The 25,120-nt window shown below is 40.6% G+C and overlaps 1 protein-coding gene across 4 annotated transcripts in view; it reads left to right on the forward strand.

Annotated features, from left to right (window-relative positions):
* The window catches only part of LOC123308947 (hemicentin-1), a 325,793-nt gene that overhangs the window by 212,054 nt on the left and 88,619 nt on the right, over positions 1-25,120 (forward strand). For all 4 annotated transcript variants that reach the window (XM_044891796.1, XM_044891790.1, XM_044891782.1 and 1 more), the window contains one exon: positions 12,489-12,899. In XM_044891796.1, the coding sequence (XP_044747731.1) occupies positions 12,489-12,899 (411 nt within the window). The remainder of the gene's footprint in view (positions 1-12,488; positions 12,900-25,120) is intronic.

A 25,120-nucleotide genomic window follows, 5' to 3' on the forward strand; every position in this document is an offset into this window, starting at 1 on the left:
GAAATTCACCACAAAAATGGTGAAAATTCTGCGGTCACGGGCAATAGTAAAACTGGTGAAAAAATTTGAGCTGTTGGCAAGTTAGCGATGTGAATAATCGAAATCTAGTGCGTTGCTCAAGAACAACTGAGAATATTGCTGTTGTAGCCCGTAGTGTTGACAAAAACCCAGGTTTGTCGATTCCTCGCCGATCTTTGAAATTAGGCGTTCCACAAACGACATTACACCTTATTTCGCATAAAGACAGGTCTTACAGCTTCTAAAATTCAGTTAACATAAGCCGGTCTATCATCAGCAACGTCGTATCTTCGCTGATTGGGTCCTGGAAATGCATCAAAATGATCGTGTTTCTTCTCGAAGAGGTGAACACAATTGGCCACCGAGATGTTGTGATTTAACACCTTTAGACTTTTTTCTTTGGGGCTACGTGAAGGATAAGGTCTATGCCAATGCTCCACAATCGATTCAAGACCTTAAATATGGAATTTATGAAAAAGATATGGTGTTGCAAGCGTTGCCGTGGCGACCATTCGGCTGATATAGTTCTCCATTGTTCATGGCATACCTTCCATTCCATCCATTCATCCATTGCTGTATCCCGTATCTGAAAATAAATCTACAAAAAGAAGAAACAAAAATTGCGAACAGACTTGTAATTTCTTAGGGCTACTTGCGACTGTGTACCCTCCTGTGACTAAAAAGACCCAACCGTGACCTGCAGATCCTTCCACACTCAGGGCATGGATAGTCACCAACCAGATCTGGCCGCCGCTGAATCCTTCTCGAGTCTCCATTATAACTGTGTACCAAAGACCTCCACTTGTGACCTGTTCAACGCTAGTTGTTCCCAGTTATGATTGGCATTAACTGATTTTAGGGATTGATGTAGTGTATCCTTAAACCGCTTATACTGGCCTCCTGGTTTTCGGGCTCCCTCTGTGAATTCGCCAAACAGAGCTATTCTGGGGAGTCTTGTGTCTTGCATCCTCAGAATGTGGCCGCTCCATCTGAATCGGGCCCTCGTTACTGGAGTCTCACTTGTTGTACAACTCGCGCGTTGCAACACTTCTGAATTCGAAACTTTGTGGAACCATCTGATGTGCATTATTTGTCTTAGATGACGTTGTTGCGTTTGTTCAAACTGTTTAATATGTCGCCTGTAGGGCGTCCAGCTTTCGCTTCCGTAAAGAAGCGTTGGGTTGGGAGGACGACTGCTTTGTAAACAGCTTGGTCTTGGTCTTCAGATTGAGGTCGTGATTTTAAAACACTCTGACCTTTAGCTTCCAGCATGCCCGTGATGTCGAATTGATACGGTTGTGTATTTCCGTGTCTAGGCTAGCCCTAGTATTTTCCTTCCTCTGTACAATGAAATAAACTTCCATTGATTTCTCCTAAAAAATACTCGTTTTTTTTTAGTATCAAATAACAAATTGAAACCTTTTAGTGGAAAACACGGTATTAACCGAAAATCCACATTTTCCAGTATTGATCAAGTCTTCTGAAGCTCCAAAATGTTCTGGAAATAGGAATGGAGAAGGTCAGGTGAAAACAGAGGCTTGGCAACAACAGTATTGCTTGCCTTTTGAGGTTGAAATTCTATGATGATGATAATAATTACTACCCGAGGATCAATAGACAAACACCGAGATCAACGAACATATAAATTATATCAATAATCAATGGAAGAGAATATAATCATGTGGTACATAACGCCTGGTTGCCACTCATCGATGAGACGAAAATAAATCCAATGATAAATGTATGGAAAGGGCCGATGAACACGGCTTCTCACTACTGGGCATATGAAAGCCGATCATCTGGATGGTATATGTTATAACCAGGTTATTCCTCTCCCAAAACCACACTGTACCACATAAACTATGGCGGTTAAAACCTCTTTATTTGTGGTGTTTTTGGTTTCATTGCAAAGCGCGTTCTCGCGAAACCACATCACTTCATCTCTCCTTACAACCACTCAGCACAAAAACGACGAAAATGAAAGACCCTATACAAATGGAAGAAGATTTCAAGTCGGTCGATCGCAAACCCATAGAACATCCCCAGATTGCATTGCTTCCACCCCAACAAGTGCCCTCCACATAAGTAAGACCGCACTCCTAGGGCCGAATCCGAAACTTCCAAACAGCTCAGCGCTTTTTGTATAATTGAAATCAGTACCTGAAAAACGTCCGGCCCCAAGACTGGGTTTCCAATTTAAGACCTCGATTCGTCGGACGTTCGAGAGGTGGTAGCGACCTGTATCGATTGCCATTTAATCCGGACAGTGGACGCGACGCAATTACAACGTGTTGAAAGAAAGTCCAATTTCCGTCTGAGGACTCTACTTTCTGGGCCGCTTGAGCTGAATGGGTGGTTTTTGCGGGTCGCAATTATCGCCCTTTAGTTCGGATTCTTCGGATTTTCCGCAGAGGGCGAAAGGGTTACGTTGGAAACTGGGGAATTGGTAGTTTCTGTGCGACGAGAACGAGGCCGGTTGATTGGCAATTTGTGGGGCTTGAATGGGAGTAGTCAGGATGGAAACGGTTAGGTTTTGGGTTGCTTATTGGTATTTTTCGTCAAAGTGAAGAGGTTTTCAATATGAGATCGTCGATGATGATAGGTTGTGGCTCACGCTGACGTCCCTGAAATCACACTGGCAGGGAGCTCTGCTAACATGGGAATGCCGCAATACCATTAAGCAACTCTTCTATGGGTACCAGGGCACTGTGGTATTGAAAGAAATGAAAAAGCTGATGATTCTGCAAAAAAAAAACATCAAGGTTAACAATCTATTGGACCTGAGCCTTTCTGTGGGCTTGGAAAATACCAATACTCCATCAATCTTACTATGGCACTGGACTGGATGCACTTAAGAACCACAAAATATGCAATACGTACATTGATAACCCTTCCAGATACTGGTCAGGTGAGGTATATGTACGGTCAATACAGCTGCGGTCAAAATGGTTACCAACTGCTGGCCTGCCGTGGAACCAAGGACCAGAAGCCTTGTGCCGGGCAGCACACATCCTGCAAAAGTGCAGTGTCATGCACTGGGAAAGAATAACTAGGCACAACTACGTCGCTTATCGCCTTGAGGATATAGCGATAAAGAACAGCTGGCAGGTGACAAGAGAGCCCAGGATTAGGGACAGAGAAGGGAAACTTTTAAAGCCCGACCTTCGGCTAATTAAAGATCAGCACGTCATTGTATGCGACGTCTCAGTGAGCTGGGAGTGCCCAGAGCCTTTAAGCATGGCTTATGCAGTTAAAAAAGCCATATACTCCACTCCCACCTTCCTAGAGAAGGTTGAGGAACTTCACCCGGATAAAATCATAGAGGTGCTTCCACTGATTGTGGGAGCTAGAGGAGGATGGTGACCTGAAAACCGCAATATCATCTAGATGGTTGGCGCTACAGATGCGGACATTGGTGACATTATCCATACCGCACTGAGGGGTGGCTGCATCATACATAAGCAGTTCAACCGCGTGGTTTGGCGCTGTGCCCGTAGGGTTCGCGAAGTTCGCGTTTGGTTCGTCCCACTGCAAGACCTCAGTGGTAATGCTTTAACCAGTCTCGCGTGTGCGCGAATTGGTTGTGTATTCGGGCTACTGATGCGGGCTGTAAGTGCGGTTCGAGAGAGTTTGTTCGTGCGTTTTTGCACGTTGCAATACTTGGACGTCTTGATTTCTCTATGTTTTTTGTCAAATATGTCATGTACTGAACTTTTATTTTCTGTTTTATCTATGGACCTGACATTGTCTACGTCATCTCTGAGGTCATGTGACCGAATAGCATAGGAATATCTTTCTACTCTGTTTTTCGTGTTTTCCTTTGCTGTGAACCGCCTTTGTATACTGCCTGTAGTCTGAATATTAAATAAAGCCTTATAACAGCGGTCCAACAATGGGAGTTGAACAAAAGAATAACCCTCTGAAGAAACACTCCTGGACTTACTCTGTCAAAAAAATACGTGATGATTTCACCGATCTACTGCTAAAGCTGTCACGAGCGGAGCTTCGGGGTGATGGTGGGACTGCTGACAGGGCACTGTCGCGTCGGTTCAAATATCACTTGTACCGTATGGGAATGCCAGCAGATGAGATTTATAGGCTCTGTGAATCAGAAGCACAAACAGCTGAACACAAGGTTCACAAGTGTCCACAGCTGGCTGGCCTAAGAAACATTCATATGGGGAAACTGGTCTTGGATACTCACAAGATAACGGCCAAGGCCCCTAAGGATGTTGTCGGTTTTCTCAACACCATTGACGACCTCCTTGGGTACCTATGAATGAACAGGGTAGAGAACAAAAGATCTACATGGTGTCAGTTCCCAACAGGCTATCCGAGCCACGACACCGGTTCAAATAATAAATAAAATGAAAATAATGCACAACTCAAAGATTTTTTTCGGTATGATATACAGAGTGAATTGAAGAAAAAGAAAGTGGACAATGGGGTCAGAACTCAAAAGTTAGAGGTTTGCAGGTCGGGAAATAAGGTGCGGCAGTGGGACACAACTTATTCAATTCACATTTTTAGAAGTGTAGAAAAAACTTTCTGTTCGGCTCGAACCTTACACATTCGAATGAACGACGATCAGAACGTGTTGTCTGTTGAAATCTGATCAGTTATTAGTTGAATAACGAAGCGTAAGCCCCAACTTCGCCAGGCATAAATCATCGAGGGAAGGCTACATCCTCTCTGAGAATACTAAATTCTTCTCTCCCCGGAGATCGCAAGAAGATACGACACCAAAACGTTTTCTCCGAGAGAGGTGTGCATCCTCCCTCCATATTTCATGTTACCGATTCCTTCCTTATCTTCGGCGTTTAGCGATGGTCGTTTGCATGAGGACAAGCTTGATCTTTCCATTCATTTCAACATCGCCTATCAGTAAACGTAAACTCATAGATGATGATATTTTGTGAAAGCATTCTTCGGAATTGGGTCATGAGGTTGAATGAAGCAATTATTGATAGCAACTTATGATCTTATTCAAATAATTCTATTCCTTATAGTTTCTGCTTCTTTTTTTTTCCATGAAAAAGAAACTACTTTACTTTAGGCTCTGATAATCTAAATCTACATCTACATTATTACTGGAAATAAAAGCCATAATGGATAGCAGATCTTCCAAGTTCTCCTTTATGAAAATCCAGTCCCACAGTTACAAGGAAACGATAAATATTCAACTTGTTCCACCTCAAACTCACTCAATTTTCCCTCCAGCAGCCCCTAATGATGTTATCCTTTGAACCCAGATTTAATCCGCGAACCTCAACGTCCTTCTGCGAATTTTTCGTCATTGTATAATTTCCATTTACGTGATGGGTCTGAGGATGTCTGATCTCGTCGAAATTGTCGTTAATTAGAAGTCCGGACGAGAACCGGGCATTCTTTCGTTTTATTTCTCTAATGTAAAACGATTCGAGATAATTATTATCGGTTCCGGTTCCTTCCAGTCGTTTTCAATTTAATTGGTGAGTTCTGCGTCAGTTGGGGTCTTTCATAATGTTGAAAACGTGAATTACAAAGAATTAAGGGACCCAGAAGGAATTGAGTGCGTCACTGGATTCTACCTGAAATTGATGGAGTACAGGGTGTTTCCAAAGGTGAACCCTGTTTCTACAGGTTCCTGCTCTCGTCAATATTTGAAAAGCTCATCAAGCTTCTAGGTGACAATGCCCACTATATGGAAGTCAGTCAGGAGGTGCACGTTTTTACTGAGATCTATGATGTACTTATTGTCCTTGCTGGATCCGTTAGTATCGAAGTAGTTACTCTAGAAATCCAGCCCTCAAATGCTTTTCTGTCTCATATTCAGCTTGTTTATGGGCATCAACTTTCAGCCCCAACCTAAATTGTTATTATTATGATTCTAATCGAAGTCTTTGTGACTCGGTTAGCCTATTGGGAACTGTGCCCATGTAGATCTTTTGTTCTCTACCATTCTCATACATAGGAACCCAAAGAGGTCGTCAATGATGTTGATAAAACCGACAACATCCTTAGGAACCTTGGCCGTACCTCGTGAGTATCCAGGACCGGTTTACCCATATGAATGGTTCTTAGGCCAGCCAGCTCTGGACACTTGCATACTATGTGTTCTGCTGTTTCTGTTTCTGATCCACATAGCCTACATTTCATCTGCTGACTTTCCCATACGGTACAAGTGATATTTGGAATCGACAGTGCCCTGTCAGCTGTCCCACCATCACCCGAAGTTCAGCTCGTGATAGCTTTAGCAGTTTTTTGGTGTAGGTCGGTGAAATTATCATGAATTTCTTTGACTGAGTAAGTCCAGGAGTGTTTGTCCATAGGGTTATTCTGTTGTTCAACTCCCATTGTTTGACCACCGTTATAAGGCTTTATTTAATATTCAGACTAAAGGCAGTATACAAAGGCGGTTCACAGCAAAGGAAAATACAAAAAACAGAGTGGAAAGATATTCCATCTATTCGGTCACATGACCTCAGAGATGACGTAGACAATGTCAGGTCCATAGATAAAACAGAAAATAAAAGTTCTGACATATTTGACAAAAAGACAGAGAGAAATCAATAAGTATAGGAAGCTCACGAACAAAAACGCACGAACAAACTCTCTCGAACCGCACTTACAGCCCGCATCAGTAGCCCGAATACACAACCAATTCGCGCACACGCGAGACTGGTTAAAGCATTACCACTGAGGTCTTGCAGTGGGACGAACTAAACGCGAACTTCGCAAACCCTAGGCACAGCGCCAAACCACGCGGTTGAACTGCTTATGATGAAGCAGCCACCCCTCAGTGCGGTATGGATAATGTCACCAATGTCCGCATCAGTAGCGCCAACCATCTTGATGATATTGCGGTTTTCAGGGCACCATCCTCGTCTAGCTCCCACAATCAGTGGAAGCACCTCTATGATCTTATCCGGGTGAAGTTCCTCAACCTTCTCTAGGAAGGTGGGAGTGGAGTATATGGCTTTCTTAACTGCATAAGCCATGCTCAAAGGCTCTGGGCACTCCCAGCTCACTGAGACGTCGCATACAATGACGTGCTGATCTTTAATTAGCAGAAGGTATTTTCCAAGCCCACAGAAAAGCTCAGGTCCAGCAGGTGTTAACCTTGTAGTTGTGCATAGTAAACCTATGGTAATCTAATTTTCACTTGACTGATAACTAGTAAATAGGTGGATTTTTGAGTTGTGTAATGGGGACTATTGTGTTCCTCATTTCAAAACACCGAAACGTATGAGCTTGGATTTTGACTTTCAATAGTTATTGCCCAAGATAACAAGAAACCTTGTTTCCGACTCGAAGCCACAAGAGTAGGCTAGCTATTTCCCCTTTAAAGAAGAGCTAGCACTAGAGACATCCGAGGAAACTGCATCCCCAAAGTATGTTTTTACCTTCCCAAAAAGAATCCTCATCAAAGTGCTTTCCTCCTCACTCCACAAACGAAACTGAAAATATCTTAAAGGTTTCAAGCAAACCGTTCCTGAGATTAATCATGTTATAAGGAGTACACCAAGCAGTTTTTGGTGATGAAAGCTTCCATAGTGCGTTAAGAGTATAACAGGGATAATAAAATAAAAACAAAAAACACACTTCTTTTAAAGTTTTACTCTTTGGCGATCGATTTCGGTTGTCAAACCATCATCAGGCCAGCTGAAAAGTATATATGTGTTTTCTCAAAATTTCATCACTTAAATTCATGTAGGCATTGTAGTAAGAATGTGCAATCTTACCGTCAATGAGGTAGTCTCTTTTATAAAAATCATTAGACTCTCGACAACAAACAATGTGGAAGAATGTTGTTGTTGAATTTCTTCTGGTCGGTATGTGGTGAAATTATTCGATACGTAGCCTAAACGAAAGTGTAAGTTAATTTAAGTTGTCATCTGTCACGTTTCTAATGTTAGGGGGTATGTTAGGGAAATTAATTATCTTTATTAGGCTGCCCTCTCTAAGGTTGAAATCTGATAGTTCGTTAAGTAAATGTCGATTATCTCTGTTCTTTAAAATCTCCAATTGTTCTAGCAATGTTAGTTTATAAAAATTATGACCTTTATGTAATATTTTCAAGTTATCAAATTCTATGTTATGTTTACATAACTTGAAAATATTACATAAAGGTCATAATTTTTATAAACTAACATTGCTAGAACAATTGGAGATTTTAAAGAACAGAGATAATCGACATTTACTTAACGAACTATCAGATTTCAACCTCAGAGAGGGCAGCCTAATAAAGATAATTAATTTCCCTAACATACCCCCTAACATTAGAAACGTGACAGATGACAACTTAAATTAACTTAGGCTACGTATCGAATAATTTCACCACATACCGACCAGAAGAAATTCAACAACAACATTCTTCCACATTGTTTGTTGTCGAGAGTCTAATGATTTTTATAAAAGAGACTACCTCATTGACGGTAAGATTGCACATTCTTACTACAATGCCTACATGAATTTAAGTGATGAAATTTTATGAAAACACATATATACTTTTCAGCTGGCCTGATGATGGTTTGACAACCGAAATCGATCGCCAAAGAGTAAAACTTTAAAAGAAGTGTGTTTTTTGTTTTTATTTTATTATCCCTGTTACACCAAGCAGATCGTTATCTAACCTACCGCAACTAAGATATCAATGTCAATCCGATCGCGAGATCATTGGGCGTCCCGGACGAATGTTCCTGACAACAAAGACCCTCCGGATCCGATATCAAAACCAGACCGATCCACCCACTCTCATTGTGGCTCGGATGCAACGGCGGCAGCAGCAGAAGCAGCCTCACCGACCCCCTCCTGCCTTCCGTTCAGACGAAGCCTCGCGAAATGATCCAGATTATCTAGTTCGACAGCCGGTAGTAGTCTGATTGAGTGCCCTCGGATCGGGAGAATAGACAAATGGCACTCGAACAGAAAGGAACCTGCTCGGGACCGATGTGGGCTGGTCGGCTCAGGTGTCGCGTAAACGCTCCGGATGAGGACGTAACTATGAACGGGAGGACCGGATCGGCACACACGGAGGATTTGGCGTTCTTCGGGCTTCATTTGACGTTCCGAGATCCGTGCCGCCGAATAAATTCAGAGCCATCGATCCGGTGATTATCCCTCTGACAATGCACATACGTTCGAGGGCATAATTCGAGGAGTGGATCGGTTGGATTTTGTTGATGAAGTGACTGCAGGTTTTGTGGAGCAGGAATTTGCACGAAATCGGCAGTTTCTGTTTTTAATTTTTCCCCGGTCACTGTATACGGTGGTGATGGGATTGAATGGTAGCTCTTTACATCCAATAGCAGCAAGAAACATACGAGGATATATTGAAAAATTCTTAGCCTACTATGGAACCAAAGAAAATTTCAATGTCAAAATATTTTATTACTCAACATATTCTCTTCTTAATTGGATACATTTATTACAGCTGCAATGTCTCTAGACCTTTCAAAAAAATGTTTCTTCCTGCTCTGCAAACCAGACCTCCACAGCTTTTATTACCTCCTCGTTGGAAGAAAATTTACGACCTTTCAAACTTTTTTTCAGTTGAGGAAAGAGATGATAGTCGGATGGAATAAAATCTGGTGAATAAGGGGGGTGTTCTAATAATTCAAACCCTAAATCACGAATTTTTTGCATGACAACATGGGATTTGTGTGCAGGGGCGCTGTCCTGTAAAAACAAAACACCTTTGGATAGCTTTCCGCGTCCTTTCTCTTTAATTTTCCCGTAGAGTGGTCAGCGATGTCTAATAGTAATCTCCGGTTATTGTTCTACCTTTATGCAAAAAATCAATCATGATTAGTCCAGGCAAATCCCAAAAAACTGAAACAAGAACTTTTCCAGCAGATTTTTGGACACGAAACTTCTTACGTCTTGGAGAAGCAGGGTGTCGCCATGACATGGATTGTTGCTTTATTTCTGGATCGCAGAAATGTAACCAAGTCTTATCCATAGTGCCAATTCGGTTTAAGAAGTCTACATCGTCTTTAAATCGAGCACAGATCGAACGCGATGCTTCTACCCTTTCACGCTTTTGGTCAGCATTCAAACATTTGGGGATCCATTTTGCAGCAACTTTTCTCATGTCCAAATGGTCGTGAACTATATGATGAACGAGTTCGTATGAAATATTCATTGCTTCAGACATCCATTACAGCCCAATTCGACGGTCTGATAAAATAATGTCATGAATTGCATCGATATTTTTGGGGACTGCAACAGAAACTGGGCTTCTCGATCTGTCATTATTTTCAATGAAAAATTTACCTCTTTCGAAGCTTGCAGTCCAATTTTTCAAGGTCGCATACGAAGAACATTGATCACCCATGGTATTAAGCATATCTTCGTAAATCTGTATACCTCTTAACCCTTTTAAATACAGGTACTTAATGATGGCTCGATACTCCAATTTTTCGATTTTCACAATTTCGGTGGACATCTTCTTAATTTTAATTTATTGCGTAACTCTAGTTTACTTTTTCAACCTCAAACTTCACACTGACTCCTCTAATGGGTTATTGTTCGTTGCTATGTTAACGCAATATTTTTTTATGCATGGAACTGATCTAGGCTAACTTGATATCAATACATCAGTTACAAATCAACAATTCTCAGTGATGTAGGAGCCACCAGCGTAGGTTTTCTATTTCCCCTCTGAAAAATAGTTGACTCTCGAAAACTCCGAGGAAAAACCGTTATTACAATATATACAGGGTGAGACTTTGACTCGTACAAATGTTTAACAGTTGATTCTTCTTGTCAAAAGAAACATTTTGTCCCACACCATTTTTTACGATTCGGCGCTGATGAAAAGATATAGCCATTTTCATTTTTCATATTGAGCTATGCCACCCCTAGAGAAACAAAATTCCCTTCATAATAACGAGCTACATCTGTGACATAACACATCTGTCGATTCTTCAAACAGAATTGTATTCAGCCAAAGTACCCAATTTTTCAAATTTTACAGATACTTTTGAACACCAAATTACTCGATAACTGCGCATTATACGAGAAAATATGAATTATAATTGTATTTTACAAAACGCTCAAATATTCTTCAGATATAGCATCGAACTTAGTTTCAAGAGTTGGCTTCCTTGCATTTTTGGTGTTTTTATGCTACTGGAAGACGTGGGTGATCAGGGGCGTAGCTATATACCGCGGTATCAGCGGTATCAGTGATACGGGGCCCCCAGGCTTTAGGGCCCCCGAATGTCTGTAAGCAAAAAATTCCTAAAAATGTTATCCAAAACCTCTTGCAGGTTTTACAATAGCATTTTTGAGAATAACTGCTAAGACAACCATTCATTTCAAAATCCCGTTCATTACACCGAATCGATCATTCAGATAGATACGAATACTTAAAATCTGAAATTCAGAAAATTCGTGCCATCAAAGAACTTTTAGAATTAGTCCTGATGAAATTCAATAGCCTTGTTTCCAGTTCTCCTGACGACATTACTGCACGCCTTTTATTTTAGACCCTTCCGGTTACAACTGCAATCGCTGAAAGGATTTTTCAAGATTAAAATTCATAAAAAATTATCTGAGGACTTCTATGGGACAGGAACGGCTGTCAGACATGTTGTTATTGTCAATAGAGGGGGAACAACTTAAAAAACTGAAGTCGTCATCAGCTATGGCTGATTTGATGAATAGATTTGCTGAAATAAATGCTAGAAAAGCGTATCTTTAATTTTTGGTATTTTTTGTTTATTATTTGTTTGTTAATCATTTTATGTCGTTTATATATTATTTTATATTGTTTGCATGTTATTTGTTTGTGTATTATTTCGCTCCCAGCACCAAGTATGAGTTAGAACTTTTAATTATAAGTACATATAACCATTTCGATACTAATCGAACATGTTTTGCTACTTTTATTTTTACTTCACCCTTCTTTAGGGCCCCTCAACACATTTTGATTCAGGGCCCCTCTAAGCCAAGCTACGCCACTGTGGGTGATATCTTGTGTTCGAAAAAGATTCATCAAATGAATGAAAAACTATATTCCAAAATTCACTTCATTCGATAAAACTGTGAGATAGAACTAAAAATAACATTTTTATATGGTTTTCCAACAGCCTGCATCTTTAAAAAGAATGGTAAAGGAAAAAAGTGTTTCTTCTGACCTCAATAATCTACTCTCAAAATATTTGTACGAGTCAAAGACTCAACCTGTATATAAAATATATAGGCCCAAATCAAAGACGTCAAAACAATCGTAAACCGCCGAACACGAACAGCAACATCAATCAAGAACGCCGCGTAAACAAACCTGTCCCTCATAACCTCATTATCAATTCCGTCGTATCAACGGACCTTCCCCACTTGACAGGGAATAAAACGGTACAATTCACGTCAGCTACAGGCCTGACAAATAGCTACGGCGAAACGAAAACAAAAAGCCATTTTTGCCCCGATTTCGCACGTCTGCCGGCGACGCGTCCAAAGTTAATTCGTTTCAATTTTTGCAGGACATGGGGAAAGCAGGTTTCACACGAGACATCCCCACGCCAGCCTGCCTCACCGTCGCACCATCCGAGCTGACAGGGACACCAACTACAGCTACGACAACTCGCAAAACACGGACAGCGCCGATTTCGTGCAGATTTACGCGAAGCAGAACGTTCAGCTGATGCTGGAGTGCGCGGTTAACATTAATTTTAGTACGAGCATTTGGCTGAAAGACGGTCAGATTGTGCAGACTCTGTTGAAACAGAACACGAACGGTAAGAGGGTGCTAGAGCATAGGTTTTTAGTGGACGCGACAGGCAGCCTGTTCATCGACAACGTGAGGCTGGAGGATGACGGGAGGTGGCAGTGCGAAGCGGAGGATGCATTCGGATTCGTCGTCACTGGGAAGCCCATTCAGCTCACGGTGCTAGGTAAGTCATAGACATTTTTTTCTCTGGCGTTTGGGAACAGACTGAAGATCATACTCCTTCAGCCATCTTAGCAGTCCTCAGTCATGTATTATTATTATTTGAACCGGGTTCGTTGTGGCACTATTAGCCTTCCGGGAACTGCGACCATGTAGATCTCTTATTCTCTACCCTACTCTTTCATAGGAACCCAAGGAGGTCGTCAATGGTGTTGATAAAACCGACAACATCCTTAGGGGCCTTGGCCGTTAACTCGTGAGTATACAGGACCGGTTTCCTCATATGAGTGCTTCTTAGGTCCGCCAGCTCTGGACACTTGCATACCATGTGTTCAGCTGGTCCTGCTTCTGATCCACAGAGCCTACAAATGTCATCTACTGACTTTCCCATACAGTACAAGTGATCTTTGAACCGATAGTGCCCTGTCAGCAGTCCCACCATCACCCGAAGCTCAGCTCGTGACAACTTTAGCAGTTTTCTGGTGTAGGTCGGTGGAAATCATCACGAATTTCTTTGACTGAGTATGTCCAGGAGTGTTTCTCCAGAGGGTTATTCTGTTTTTCAACTCCCATATTGTTGGACCGCTGTCTTATATTGGTATTTTCCAAGCCCACAGAGAAGCTCAGGTCCAGCCTGAGCTCCTGATGCTCCTTTTGCAAGTTCATCGGCTTTCTCGTTTCCCTCAACACCGCAGTGCCCTCTGGTACCCAAGTAGAGTCACTTTATTGCCTCAGTCATGTAACGTTCTCGAGTTTACAACTCGTAGATGGGCCATAGGGATTTCGGTACCTTTTTATTCTCAGTTCCGTCATGACGTGTAAACCCATGGAATTGTGAAGGAATACTCTGTGAAGTCCTGACTCCTATTTCTCTTGTTTTGCATGATTAATCATAGTCCAATTCAGGAAGGTGATAAACGTTTGGTTCGGCGACAGGCGTTTCCAGGGTGATTATATTAGCAATTTTGCCATGGCGTGTAAACTCACGAAATTGCTAATGTCCTTAACAATCCTGAAAACGTTCTTTCCTCCAAAACATTTGATCCCATTCAGTTGCATTATTTCCCTACAGAGTTCAAACCCCACAGTATAATTTCAACATCATTTTTGGATGGCTTGTACATCGAAAACCCTCGAAATAGCTCGAAGTCAAACCTAATCCTAGGGGGGGTACTATTTAATTCTTGTTTGCCCGGAACCGGTGCTGTCTATCTGTCAGTAAATTTTCTTCGAAAATGGTGTCAGGCAGTCGAGGTTTCTCATCGAAAGACCGTACCCTAAGCCAATAGAAACCTGGCCTTTGGGGGAAAATAGCAGTGTCTGGGTAACTAACGCACTGACTGGCCACCTGTTCAAAAAATTTCAATAAAATTAGATTTACTGGTCCTTCCTTGTGCCGTTGGTGCAGTAGGACTGATGAAACTGTTGAACGTATTCTGTTCACCTGTAATAACCTTACCGGATTAAGGATAACACACCTAGGAAACCCAACACCTACTATTTCGAAAGAGGCTCTTCTCTGTTGACGCGTGTCTCAGAATGTGGAATGTGATGTGAGTTCAGAAGAAGAAAATGTTGCGGGGATTTCCGATTGGGATATTGTTGCGTTGAATCCCAACGCTCTACATTTGATATAGTAAGGAGCCTCAGAACACTTGCTTCAGAATTGTTTTAGACACGTTCACATAGCAGACAAGTTCACCAGTTTGTCGATATGAACACCCTTGAGTACCTTAACTTCCTTCTTCAGCACTTCTGTCCTGCTGTGAGTACGATTCTTGGTTGGTGCGAAAGCCCGTTGAGAGCAGAAAACAGAGCGGAGAACTGCCTCTCCATGCTGTGCCTTATTCTCTGACCAGGAAACCAACTTTTGAGCTCTGACCTTATTGTCCACTGTGTTTTCGTTCAATTCACTCTTTATATCATAAGGAGAAAATCTTCTAGTTGTACATAGTAGACCTATTGTTCTGTAATTTCCACTTGACTGATACTAGTAAATCGGTGGACTTCAGAGTTGTGTTATAGTGACTATTGTGTTCCCCATTTCGAAACATTCTTCAACTTTCTTCCTGAATTCTTCCCCGTCCTGTTTGAGTTCTATCCCTGCTGTGAGTACGATTCTTGGCTGGTGCGAAAGCCCGTTGAGAGCAGAAAACAGAGCGGAGAACCGCCGTGTATTATTCCCTGTCCTGTTCGAGTTCTGTCCCTACTGTGAGTACGATTCTTAGCTGGTGCGGAAGCCTATTGAGAGCAGAAAACAGAGCGGAGAACCTCCTCCCCATGCTGTGCCTCATTCTCCGACCTGCAAACCCTCAACTTTTGAGCTCCGACCTCATTGTCCACTTTGTTTGCCTTCAATTAACTCTTTATATCATACTGGCTCCAAGTCACGAGTTATCTTGATGAAAATTCAGAGAATTGTCGTCCCATTAATGAGAGCTAGTCATGAATCTTTTGGCGAATAGTTGTAATTTCGTTGACTGGAGGTAGTAGTATTTCTGGGAGTCATGGATGGGTGTAGGATTCTACAGAGTTAGTAAGGCTTGGTTCAGTCTTCGTGGGACAGGTGGCGTGTCGTGATGAGGATTGAGAAATATTCCTCATGGCCGGCCTCCTTTCTCGCTTAAAGACACCATCCTCTGGTCGAGATGTATAACACTACACTGTATTGACGAGAGACAATATTTTAGAAATCGGTCTACAGTTTGTGTTTATATGTTTAGAAACACAGAGCAACGATTGCATCATGACAGTAGATGTCAGTGTTTGAAAGTTTTCAGTAAATATACTTCATTCACTTTTATTTTAGCAGTCAGTTGGCCATGGAAATTTGACACATTTCACTCTGTATAGTACGAAAATGTGGGGTTATGAAGCTTGTCAAAACATTTTTGGGTTTTAAATCAACGCTATGTTGCCCGTTCTACGTAAAAGTTTCTGTTATCACGTATTTTATCAAAATGTCGAATCTCTTCGGAAAATATGTGACGAACATAATTGAAGTTTATACAAACTGATTGAAGTCATACCAAATCCAGTTATTTGCATGGAAAATACAAGAGATCAGTATAATATCATAATATGCACTAGCTTGAGGAGAGTTAATGTTCGTTATCTTCTTTGGCTTACATCATTTGTATATTTCAAAAATATTAACTCGAAGATGAAATGCATAAGATGCAGTGGTTGGGAATGGGTATCTCCCGAAGGAATAAACAGATAATTACAAGAATGTTAAATTCTTCAACAAAAAACATCTTGCATCAATATGAGTAAAAGGAATTGAAGGAAGTTTCAAGATGAACTTCACCTTTGAAAAAAATTTCACATGAATAAACAAGTAACAGGGCAACTTGCGCGTATTTGTGGCTATTCATCTTAATACATTGATGTAATAATAATAAGTATAGGTATTTATTAGTACCTTAAGACATTTACATTGTATAGGACAAGTCAAATGAAAAATAGAAAAATCCATTTTAGGGAACTTATTCTCCGATGACATTTATCGAAAATCCTGTAGTAAATTTTTCGCATTAATTCACTCAAACATAAAATTCTCAAATGCCACCACTTTTTTGGGTCTCCCAATAGAAGGAAATTCTTTGTCATCCTCTTCATTCACAATCTTTCTGATTGTGGAGATATTCAGCTAAAATATATGTCGTTTAGATCCAGATGAAACATTATATAAATTCTCTTACATTGAATATGTTCGCTAACGTCTGACGTATTGTGGATTTTAGAATATCAGGGTATAACTATTTGAATGAGCGGACCTGAATTCTAAATAGCACTTCCTGAAACCCTGTCTCTTTTTTCAATCACTTTCGGCATTTTCGTAATAAAAATTGATATTAGTTGTGGCAACGGCGTTATGACATTAACGACATTTCATAAGTGCCAACCTAACTTCGTTCTAGTTACAAAAACTTGAGAAAATTATTTCATGGCCAACCGACTGCTAAAATAAATTTGAATGAAGTATACTTAATTTTTTCCCATGTTCTTGTTTTCAGAATGGTATAATGAGAAATTTCGTTCATTGCACGCCTTTTCCTAGCTTGCATTCTCTGTACTGGTAATGGGATATGTACTATTTTATTTGCATCAGTAATCAGTGCAGTGGCAGTACAGGCATAATTTTCCTCGCTCGGGAAAAACGCAACTGTTTCGCGGAATTCAACCCCCAATCTTCCCGACCAGATAAACCTGCTCATATTTCTCCTAAGGAAGACATTTATTCCCTGTCGCGATGGCAAAAGTTTTCCCCTGGATCCCATACCGAATTCTCCCATAAATCAACAACAACATTAAGAGTCATTAAGACGGACTTGTCAATAGTCTTTCGCCGAACCGAGGAAAATATCCGGGCTTCCGTATTTTCGCTCCACGTCCTCGCCAGATGTATATTATCACAACAATAAAACTCCATCAGGCTTTTTCCCGCTCCCGTCTTCCATCGGGAAGTTTTACGTCGGATTGGGAGCAATCGGCGAGATTGAATTTAGCGGCAGATCGGCCGGAAAGGGGGTGAAGAAAAAACACGGGGCTACATCAGATGTAGCCGATTTATATTAAAGTTGTAACCAGAACGTGATATTTAACGGGCCGACGAGGACGACGAACCATCGGGGATGATGAGGAAGGTAGAGGGATATTCCCGAGGGTGGTTTGCAGGATGTATTGACCGAGTAAACAGATAAATCAACACGTGCTTCCTTTAGTTTTCGCTGGTATTTGACCGGGCGAAAATTTATGGGGTCTGTTGACCCGGATATCGGGATAATTCAATCGGCAACTTTGAGTAGTGCTCTATTAAAGGGGAGTACTCGGATCCGTCGTAAGGTCAGTGCCGGATCGTGGTAAATTTAACCGAGTAGACTGAAATTTCGATGATAATGATGATCCTTGGCATTGTGATTCCAGGGACCTCAGCGTGGCCAAGCTGTCCGTAGTGATATAGATATGCGCACCTTTGAGGTTCATTTCAAGACACTCCTGAGCGCATGCGTGAACAGCCAGTGTCTCGGTCTGTAAAATAGAGTGTTCACTTCCCAGGGCTTTAGAGATCCTCAGTTTAGATCTATATACGCCAATGCCAGTGCCCCTTTCTGATTTTGATCCATCAGTAAATCACGTGGATTACTTTTTGTCCAAATGATTTACGCAACTTATTGCACTAGGACGGTCAGCTATGTCCGTTTTGAAATCGAAGATGATTGGTATAACATGGTTTTGCCAAAAGGTCTAGTTGATTCAATATCCTCATATATCCAACCCAGTTTCCGGGTAGGAGATTCAAGTTGAGGGATATTCCTATTGCTTCCAGCAGGATACATTTCCTCACATGCAGTTGTAGGGAAGTCAGATCAAGTATGACCGTAGGTGATATCTTATTATTATTTATTAATTATTTAAATAAAAGCAGAGGAATACACCTATAAACTCACATAAAAACTACTCTCCTGAAGATGAACTTAATACATATGATTGAAAACAAAGAGAAAAAAAAATTATAGAAACACCGTCATCACGACGAGATCACCCATCTGTCAAAGCTGTTCTTGAATCCATTCACTGAAGACGATTCTACGACGGTTTCAGGCAAGGAGTTCCAAACATTGAACACTCGGTTTGACAGAAACATTTGCCTCTGGGTAGTCCTGAATTTTTCCTTCGCGAGCTTAAATCCATGGCCCCGTAAATTGTTCGTGTTCATACGGTCCATATTCATAATATCCGGACCAAAGTGACCATGAACCGCTCTGTAGGAGAATATTAAGTCGCCTCTCGCACGTCGTTGTTCAAATGTGGGCATATCGAGCACTCTCAACCTTGTTGCGTAGTCAGGTCTCCTAACACCGTGGGGAATTCTGGTGCACCATCTCTGAACAGACTCCAACCCATCCACCTCGCCTCGCAAAGAAGTCCACCAAGCCGGACCAGCATACTCCATTATCGGCCGAATATAAGATTTATAAATCATGCCCCAGGAGACAACATCAGTGTTAGAAGTTAGAAGTAGTGTTAGAAAATGATTAATCAAATAAATGAAAAACTGTATTCTGAAAGTCATTCGATTCGATAAAACCGTTTGTGAGATGGGAATGAAAGTATCCTTTTTTCATGGTTTTTCAACAGCCTGTATATTTCAAAACGAGCCAATTCGGAAAAACTGGTAAAGGAAAAAAGTGTTTCTTTTGACCTCAAGAATCCACTACTGACTCACCCTGAATGTAAATATTCATAAGAAGTGGCTGCAACTCTTTTAAATTTTGGTGGACAGGAGAATAAAACTCTAGAACAGGTCGAGAAGTTCAAATACTTGGGAAGCTTCATAAATACTAGGGCTAACCTAGACAGGGAGATACACAACCGTATGAATTCGGCATCACGGGCATGCTGGAAGCTAAAGGTCAGAGTATTTCGGAATCAAGACCTCAATCTGAAGGCCAAGACAGCTATTTACAAAGCAGTCGTCCTCGCAAAGCTTCTTTACGAAAGCGAAAGCTGGACTCCTTACAGGCGACATATTAAACAGCTTGAACAAACGCAACAACGTCATCTGAGACAAATAATGCATATCAGATGGTTCCACAAAGTTTCGCATGCAGATGTCTTGCAACGCGCGAGTTGTACAACAATTGAGACTCAAATTACGAGGGCCCGACTCAGATGGAGCGGCCACATTCTGAGGATGCCAGACACAAGACTCCCCAAAATAGCTCTGTATGGCAAATTGACAGAAGGAGCCCGGAAACCAGGAGGCCAGTATAAGCGGTTTAAGGATACACCAAATCAATCCCTAAAATCAGTTAATGCCAATCATAACTGGGAACAACTAGCCTTAGACAGGTCACAGTCTAGGTCTTTGGTAGACAGTTATAATGGAGACTCGAGAAGAATACAGCGGCGGTCAGATCTGGTTGGTGACTATCCATGCCCGGAGTGTGGAAGGATTTGTAGGTCTCTTCAGTCACAGGAGGGCACACAGTCGCAATTAGCCCTAAGAAATTATAAGTCTGTTTTTTTTGTCTTTTTGTAGATTTATTCCCGGTAACGGGATACAGCAATGATGATGAATGGTGGACAGCTATTTGGAGGAATATCGGATTTTACCTATACGAAATATCACTTTGTTTTTTAGTTTTTCATCAGAAACCCTTGACTTTACCCTGAAGTTGAAGCATAAAATAAGAACCCTCCATCCGACATAGATAATTTGACGATCGCATAATATTGATCCTAAAATATCCCACTCGTCATCCAAATCTGCATCTCACTCCTGTTCCTGACACCTCCAACTCAATATCCCGAATCTCCCCGCCGCAATAATACCGTTACGGGAAAAAATATTTGCGACGCGATTGAATAAAGTGGCGTAATTTATCAAATTGTGAAGTCAGGAACAGGGGGGCGAATGCAGAATTTCCGAGTTTTCTCCAAGTGTCGGATATTTTTTGTTCGCCGGTCGCACACTATCTGAATCTATAAATAAACCGTAACTACCTCTTGTACGGTTCGAGTTGGGGCCCCCAGCCAGACGTGGGGGGGTGACGGCCCTCGTGCATGGAAAATAATGGGTCCGCAGCCACTTCTAACAAGTTACCAACGTACCCGGCATGCGTTATCAAGTATATTGGATAATTCCGAAGTTCTGTCGCCATTTGCATTTGATTACGGGCAATTCATGTAAATATTTCCTTCCGTACTTTGGGGTCGTTTCGCTGAAAGTTGGGGTGCCATTGCTGCGTCTACTGGGTTATTCGTGTAACTCCGTTAAACTGGACATTTATGAGAGGTAAATATACATGGCGTTTCAGAAGAAGGCCTTGTTTTAGACATAAGGAGCTACTGATTATAATAAATCATTTGTAACGGGTTTAGTTTTCAAGGGTTTAATCTTGAACGCCAGCTATTCTTTCAATAGGGGGGAATAGCAAACCCACCCAGGTACCTACTAGTCGCAGACAGAGTTCGGGGTTATCTAAGGTGGTAGCGATATCAAGTACTTTAAAACCGAATTTATTACAATGATCTAAATTACAGTGAACCATACAATGATTTCCAAGTCAAGAAATATATACAGCTGATGACCCAGTTCAAAATGAGGAAAACAGAAATGCAACAATTAATCTGTCACGGTGATCGGAAATCCAAACTCAACACAGTGAAATTAATGAATTAAACAATATTCAAATTAATTATATTCAGTCAAAATATCAGGTATCAAAGAAAGAAAAAGATCAATAGCGGTCACTTTGATTCCTTCTTAGACAATGAGGGATGTACGGGGTTTATACAAAATTTACAGTAACCGGTTGTCTCAGAAAGATCCAAGTCCCTGTGATGGGTTAATTTAGCGATGGGTTTGATCCCGAGCACTTTCAGTGTACAGGCCAATCAGAATTGAAACTATTCAATAAACGGGACGGGGTTGATTCAGGTGAAAAACATTGCAACCATTTACAGCAAGCATTACCAGCAGAAAGGCTTCGAGACCTCTGCCGATTGGTTTCCGTCACCAGAAAGCCAGGCGACAGAAGTCTGCGGTAAATAGGAAAACTAAACGGAACACAACAGGGGTAGGACTGGATAGGCTACTGTGGTCTTTCCGTGGCAACCTTGGGTGTACACGCCAAGCATTACCAGCGGAACCACTTCGAGACTTCCGTCGATTGGTCTTGGTCAAAAGTCTGCGTTAAACAGAGGGATTAACAATAAGGATTAACACAATTAAACAAATAAAAGAATGCAACTTTGAATCACGAAGAAAAGACTTACGGTTTGTTCTGATACGGTCGCACCACCAATAAGAGAAAAGAAAAAGAAACAGATCACAGGATCTATATTAAAACTGAAATCCCCATCAGACTGTGTTGCATCGCTTCAACTGGAAAATTCAGGGAAACGGACATCTAAAACGAGGCTTGATTTTGATAAAAACAATCAAGTATCGTTACACATTAAACAAAAATCGCCTTTAGAAAATACTCAATATGGCGAGGCTATAATTCCTCTAAGTCAAATGCGATTCCTTTCAAGCTAGACAGTAGAATCTGAGGAGTAATAAGGGTGTTTTCAAAAGTGAGGCTATTTTTGACAGAAAATTAGTCGTTTAACCAATAATTGTCTATATGAATATACAAGATGGCTGAGATACAACCCCTAGAAGTTCGACAAAATTTCATTGAATTTCAAATACGGGACTGTGGAAGGTAACTCCGGCATTGCAAAACGAAACAAAACATAAACATATAGCTTGACAATGAATGGTTTAGTACCGAGTTCATCGGATTAGATGCATCAGGTCACTTTTGAAAGAATTATAATTGTTGTATCGTGCAATTTAGGTTGAAAAAAAATGTAGAAAATAGAGGCAGTTTCTTGAAAGTGCTTATGTTAGTTATGTTGAAAAAGTGCTATGATTTCTCCATTTCATTCCTTTTTTACTACGAATGTTCGAACAAGAAGATTGTGATGCCCATTGTGAAAAAATTCGTGAATAATTTAAACGTATTTTATATGTGAGATTTTGAAGTATTATTAATTTCATTTTTAACACTTGTGTCCTAAATCTTTTCTATCGATTGGTATCGAAATGAGCTATTTCATAAAATCGTGTAAGTTAGGTACTAAAAAATAATGGGAACAATTCGGCAATCCTAAGTTTCCATTTTCATCAAAAATTCAAACAAAAATTCTCCTGTAAAGTGCGAGCCTGTCTTGGAATGAATTCAGTAAATCAAAGACATTTCTTTCTTGTAAATTTGCTCGGACAGGTCGATTAGTACTTTGTATTCAAATTTTGATCTGAGAAACAACCAAATTTCCCTAGATAATATGTCTCATAAGCTAGCCGACGTGGAGAATTTTCTGCATAGTTTCCTACGTTATTAAATCAGTCTTGAACTCATATAATGAACATTATTGTCAAAAAAGAGTTTATGTTGAATGTTGGGAAGATCTCATGTAAGGCAGGACGTGTTTATATGAATTCTTCCAAAAGCCAAAAAGTAGAGGGTCGATTTCCGAGGAAAAAAGACATAAAATATCCCAGGAAAACACCAACATGAAAAATTTCTCGTGATCACATGCACTTAAGGACGGGAAAAGGTGTTATAGCGAAACTCACAGCCTTAACCTTCATCTGCACGCAATTCGGAACGGAAAAACACGATACACAAGAAGTAATTCAGCGATGACAATAGACCGGGGACGGTAATGGCTTCATTTCAGTTTCTGGATACGTGGAAAAGTTGTTAGGGCTTTCACGTCTTCGCGAATAGTTTTTCTCGAATCATTAGACGAGTTGAATCACGTGTCTCAGAAGTTTAGTTCGGACGACTTGCCGAAATCGATTCGGGGGAGCGTAGAAGAAGTTGGTAATTTCCGTGTTTTTTTTCTTGTCTGGAGGGACTTCTTAATTTTCGTCGGAGAGGCACCCAAGTGAATTTTTGTGTAGGAAGTTTTGTCGGCTCGTGAAAAGGCGGCGGATTGGTTTTTTCCTGATGGGCTTCGAGATCTTTCAATCATGGGTCTTTTGGTCTTCAGTCATCGTCCTCCTAAGAACTGTTCGTGATTTCGTAGCGAAATACGAGGATGTATTGATATCTAGATAGCTTAGACAAGTTCCATGCAAAAAAAAATTTATTGCGTTGCCATAGCAACGAACAAGAACTCATAAGAAGTGTCAGTATGAAGTTTGAGGTCAAAAAAAGTGAAATTAAAAGAAAAAAGATGTCCACCGAAATTGTGAAAATCGAAAAATTGGAGTATCTAGCCAACATCAAGTACCTGTATTCAAAAGAGTTAAGGTAAGTAGATTTACGAAGATATGCTTAATACCCTTGGTGATCAATGTCCTTCGTATGCATAGACATATAGACATGGACTTTCTATCTATGCATGAAATATGGTCAAAAAAAGTGACAGAGAGAAACGCACGTCGGGAATGCAGTTGTCTCTTTCTAGAATTTTGATTGGTCTACACTCACGTCTATGTGAACAAAAGAGAGACAGGTAAATGCCCGACCATCATTTCTCTCTTTCTATAAAAAAAGCCAATTTCATACTGACATTGCTCAGTACATGTTTCTATGTCTATGTTCGTATGCGACCGGGAAAAATTGGACTGCAAGCTTCAAAAGAGGTGAATTTTCCATTGAAGATGATGACCGATCGGGAAGGTCAGTTTCTGTGTCAGTCTCCGAAAATAACGATGCAGGTAATGATATGATTTCATCAGACCGTTGAATTGGCTTAAACGGATATCTGCAGCACTGAATATTTCATACGAACGCGTTCATCATAAAGTTCATGTCAATTTGGACATGATAAAAAGTTCTGCAAAATGGATCCCCAAATGTATGAATGTTAACCAAAAGCGTGCAAGGGTAGAAGCATCGAGTTCGATCTGTGCTCGATTTGAAAACGATGTAGACTTCGTTACTATGGATGAGACTTGGGTACATTTCTACGATCCAGAAACAAAGCCAAAATCAATGGAATGGCGACACTCTGGTTCTCCAAGACCTAAGAAGTTTCGTATCCAAAAATCTGCTGGAAAAGTTCTTGCTTCAGTTTTTTGGGATTGCCATGGAGTAATCATGATTGATTTTTTGGATAATGGTTGAACAAAAACCGGAGATTACTATTCGATATTACTGACCACTCCACGGGATGCAATTAAAGAGAAAAGACACGGAAAGCTATCCAAAGGAAAAAGCAGCAGCATTCACCATGTTTTCATAAACATAAAAGAAGTGTATGACTGAAAGTAAAAATTGCACATCTATATTCCAATTGGAGTTTCAACAAAATTATCTTTGATTATTTTTCAATTTACATTTTTTTCTCAAAAATGTGTGCAATGTATACAAATAGGTGTTGAAATATATATCTTTTTCACAAATACACACGTTTCATCGTATTCATGGATAGACAAGATATTTCAAGGTATGAAATGAAAACACAATACTTGTGCAATTTCAATTTTTACTCTATATGTTTCGAGCTAATTAATAATAACAATATAAAACCGTTTTATATTGTTGACCTTTCACTGTTTTATATTATATCAATGATCTTCATAATTTAATTATTATTTTTATTACTTTTCGACTTTTGTGAACTTTCATTAGTTGTTTTTTGCTACGATCTTATCACTTATATTGTTTTGAATGTTTTCGCTTGATTTTGTACTTTGTCTTTCATTGTAGA

The sequence above is a fragment of the Coccinella septempunctata genome, chromosome 1 (assembly GCF_907165205.1).
Source record: "Coccinella septempunctata chromosome 1, icCocSept1.1, whole genome shotgun sequence".
In the NCBI taxonomy this organism is placed as follows: Eukaryota; Metazoa; Arthropoda; class Insecta; order Coleoptera; family Coccinellidae; genus Coccinella; species Coccinella septempunctata.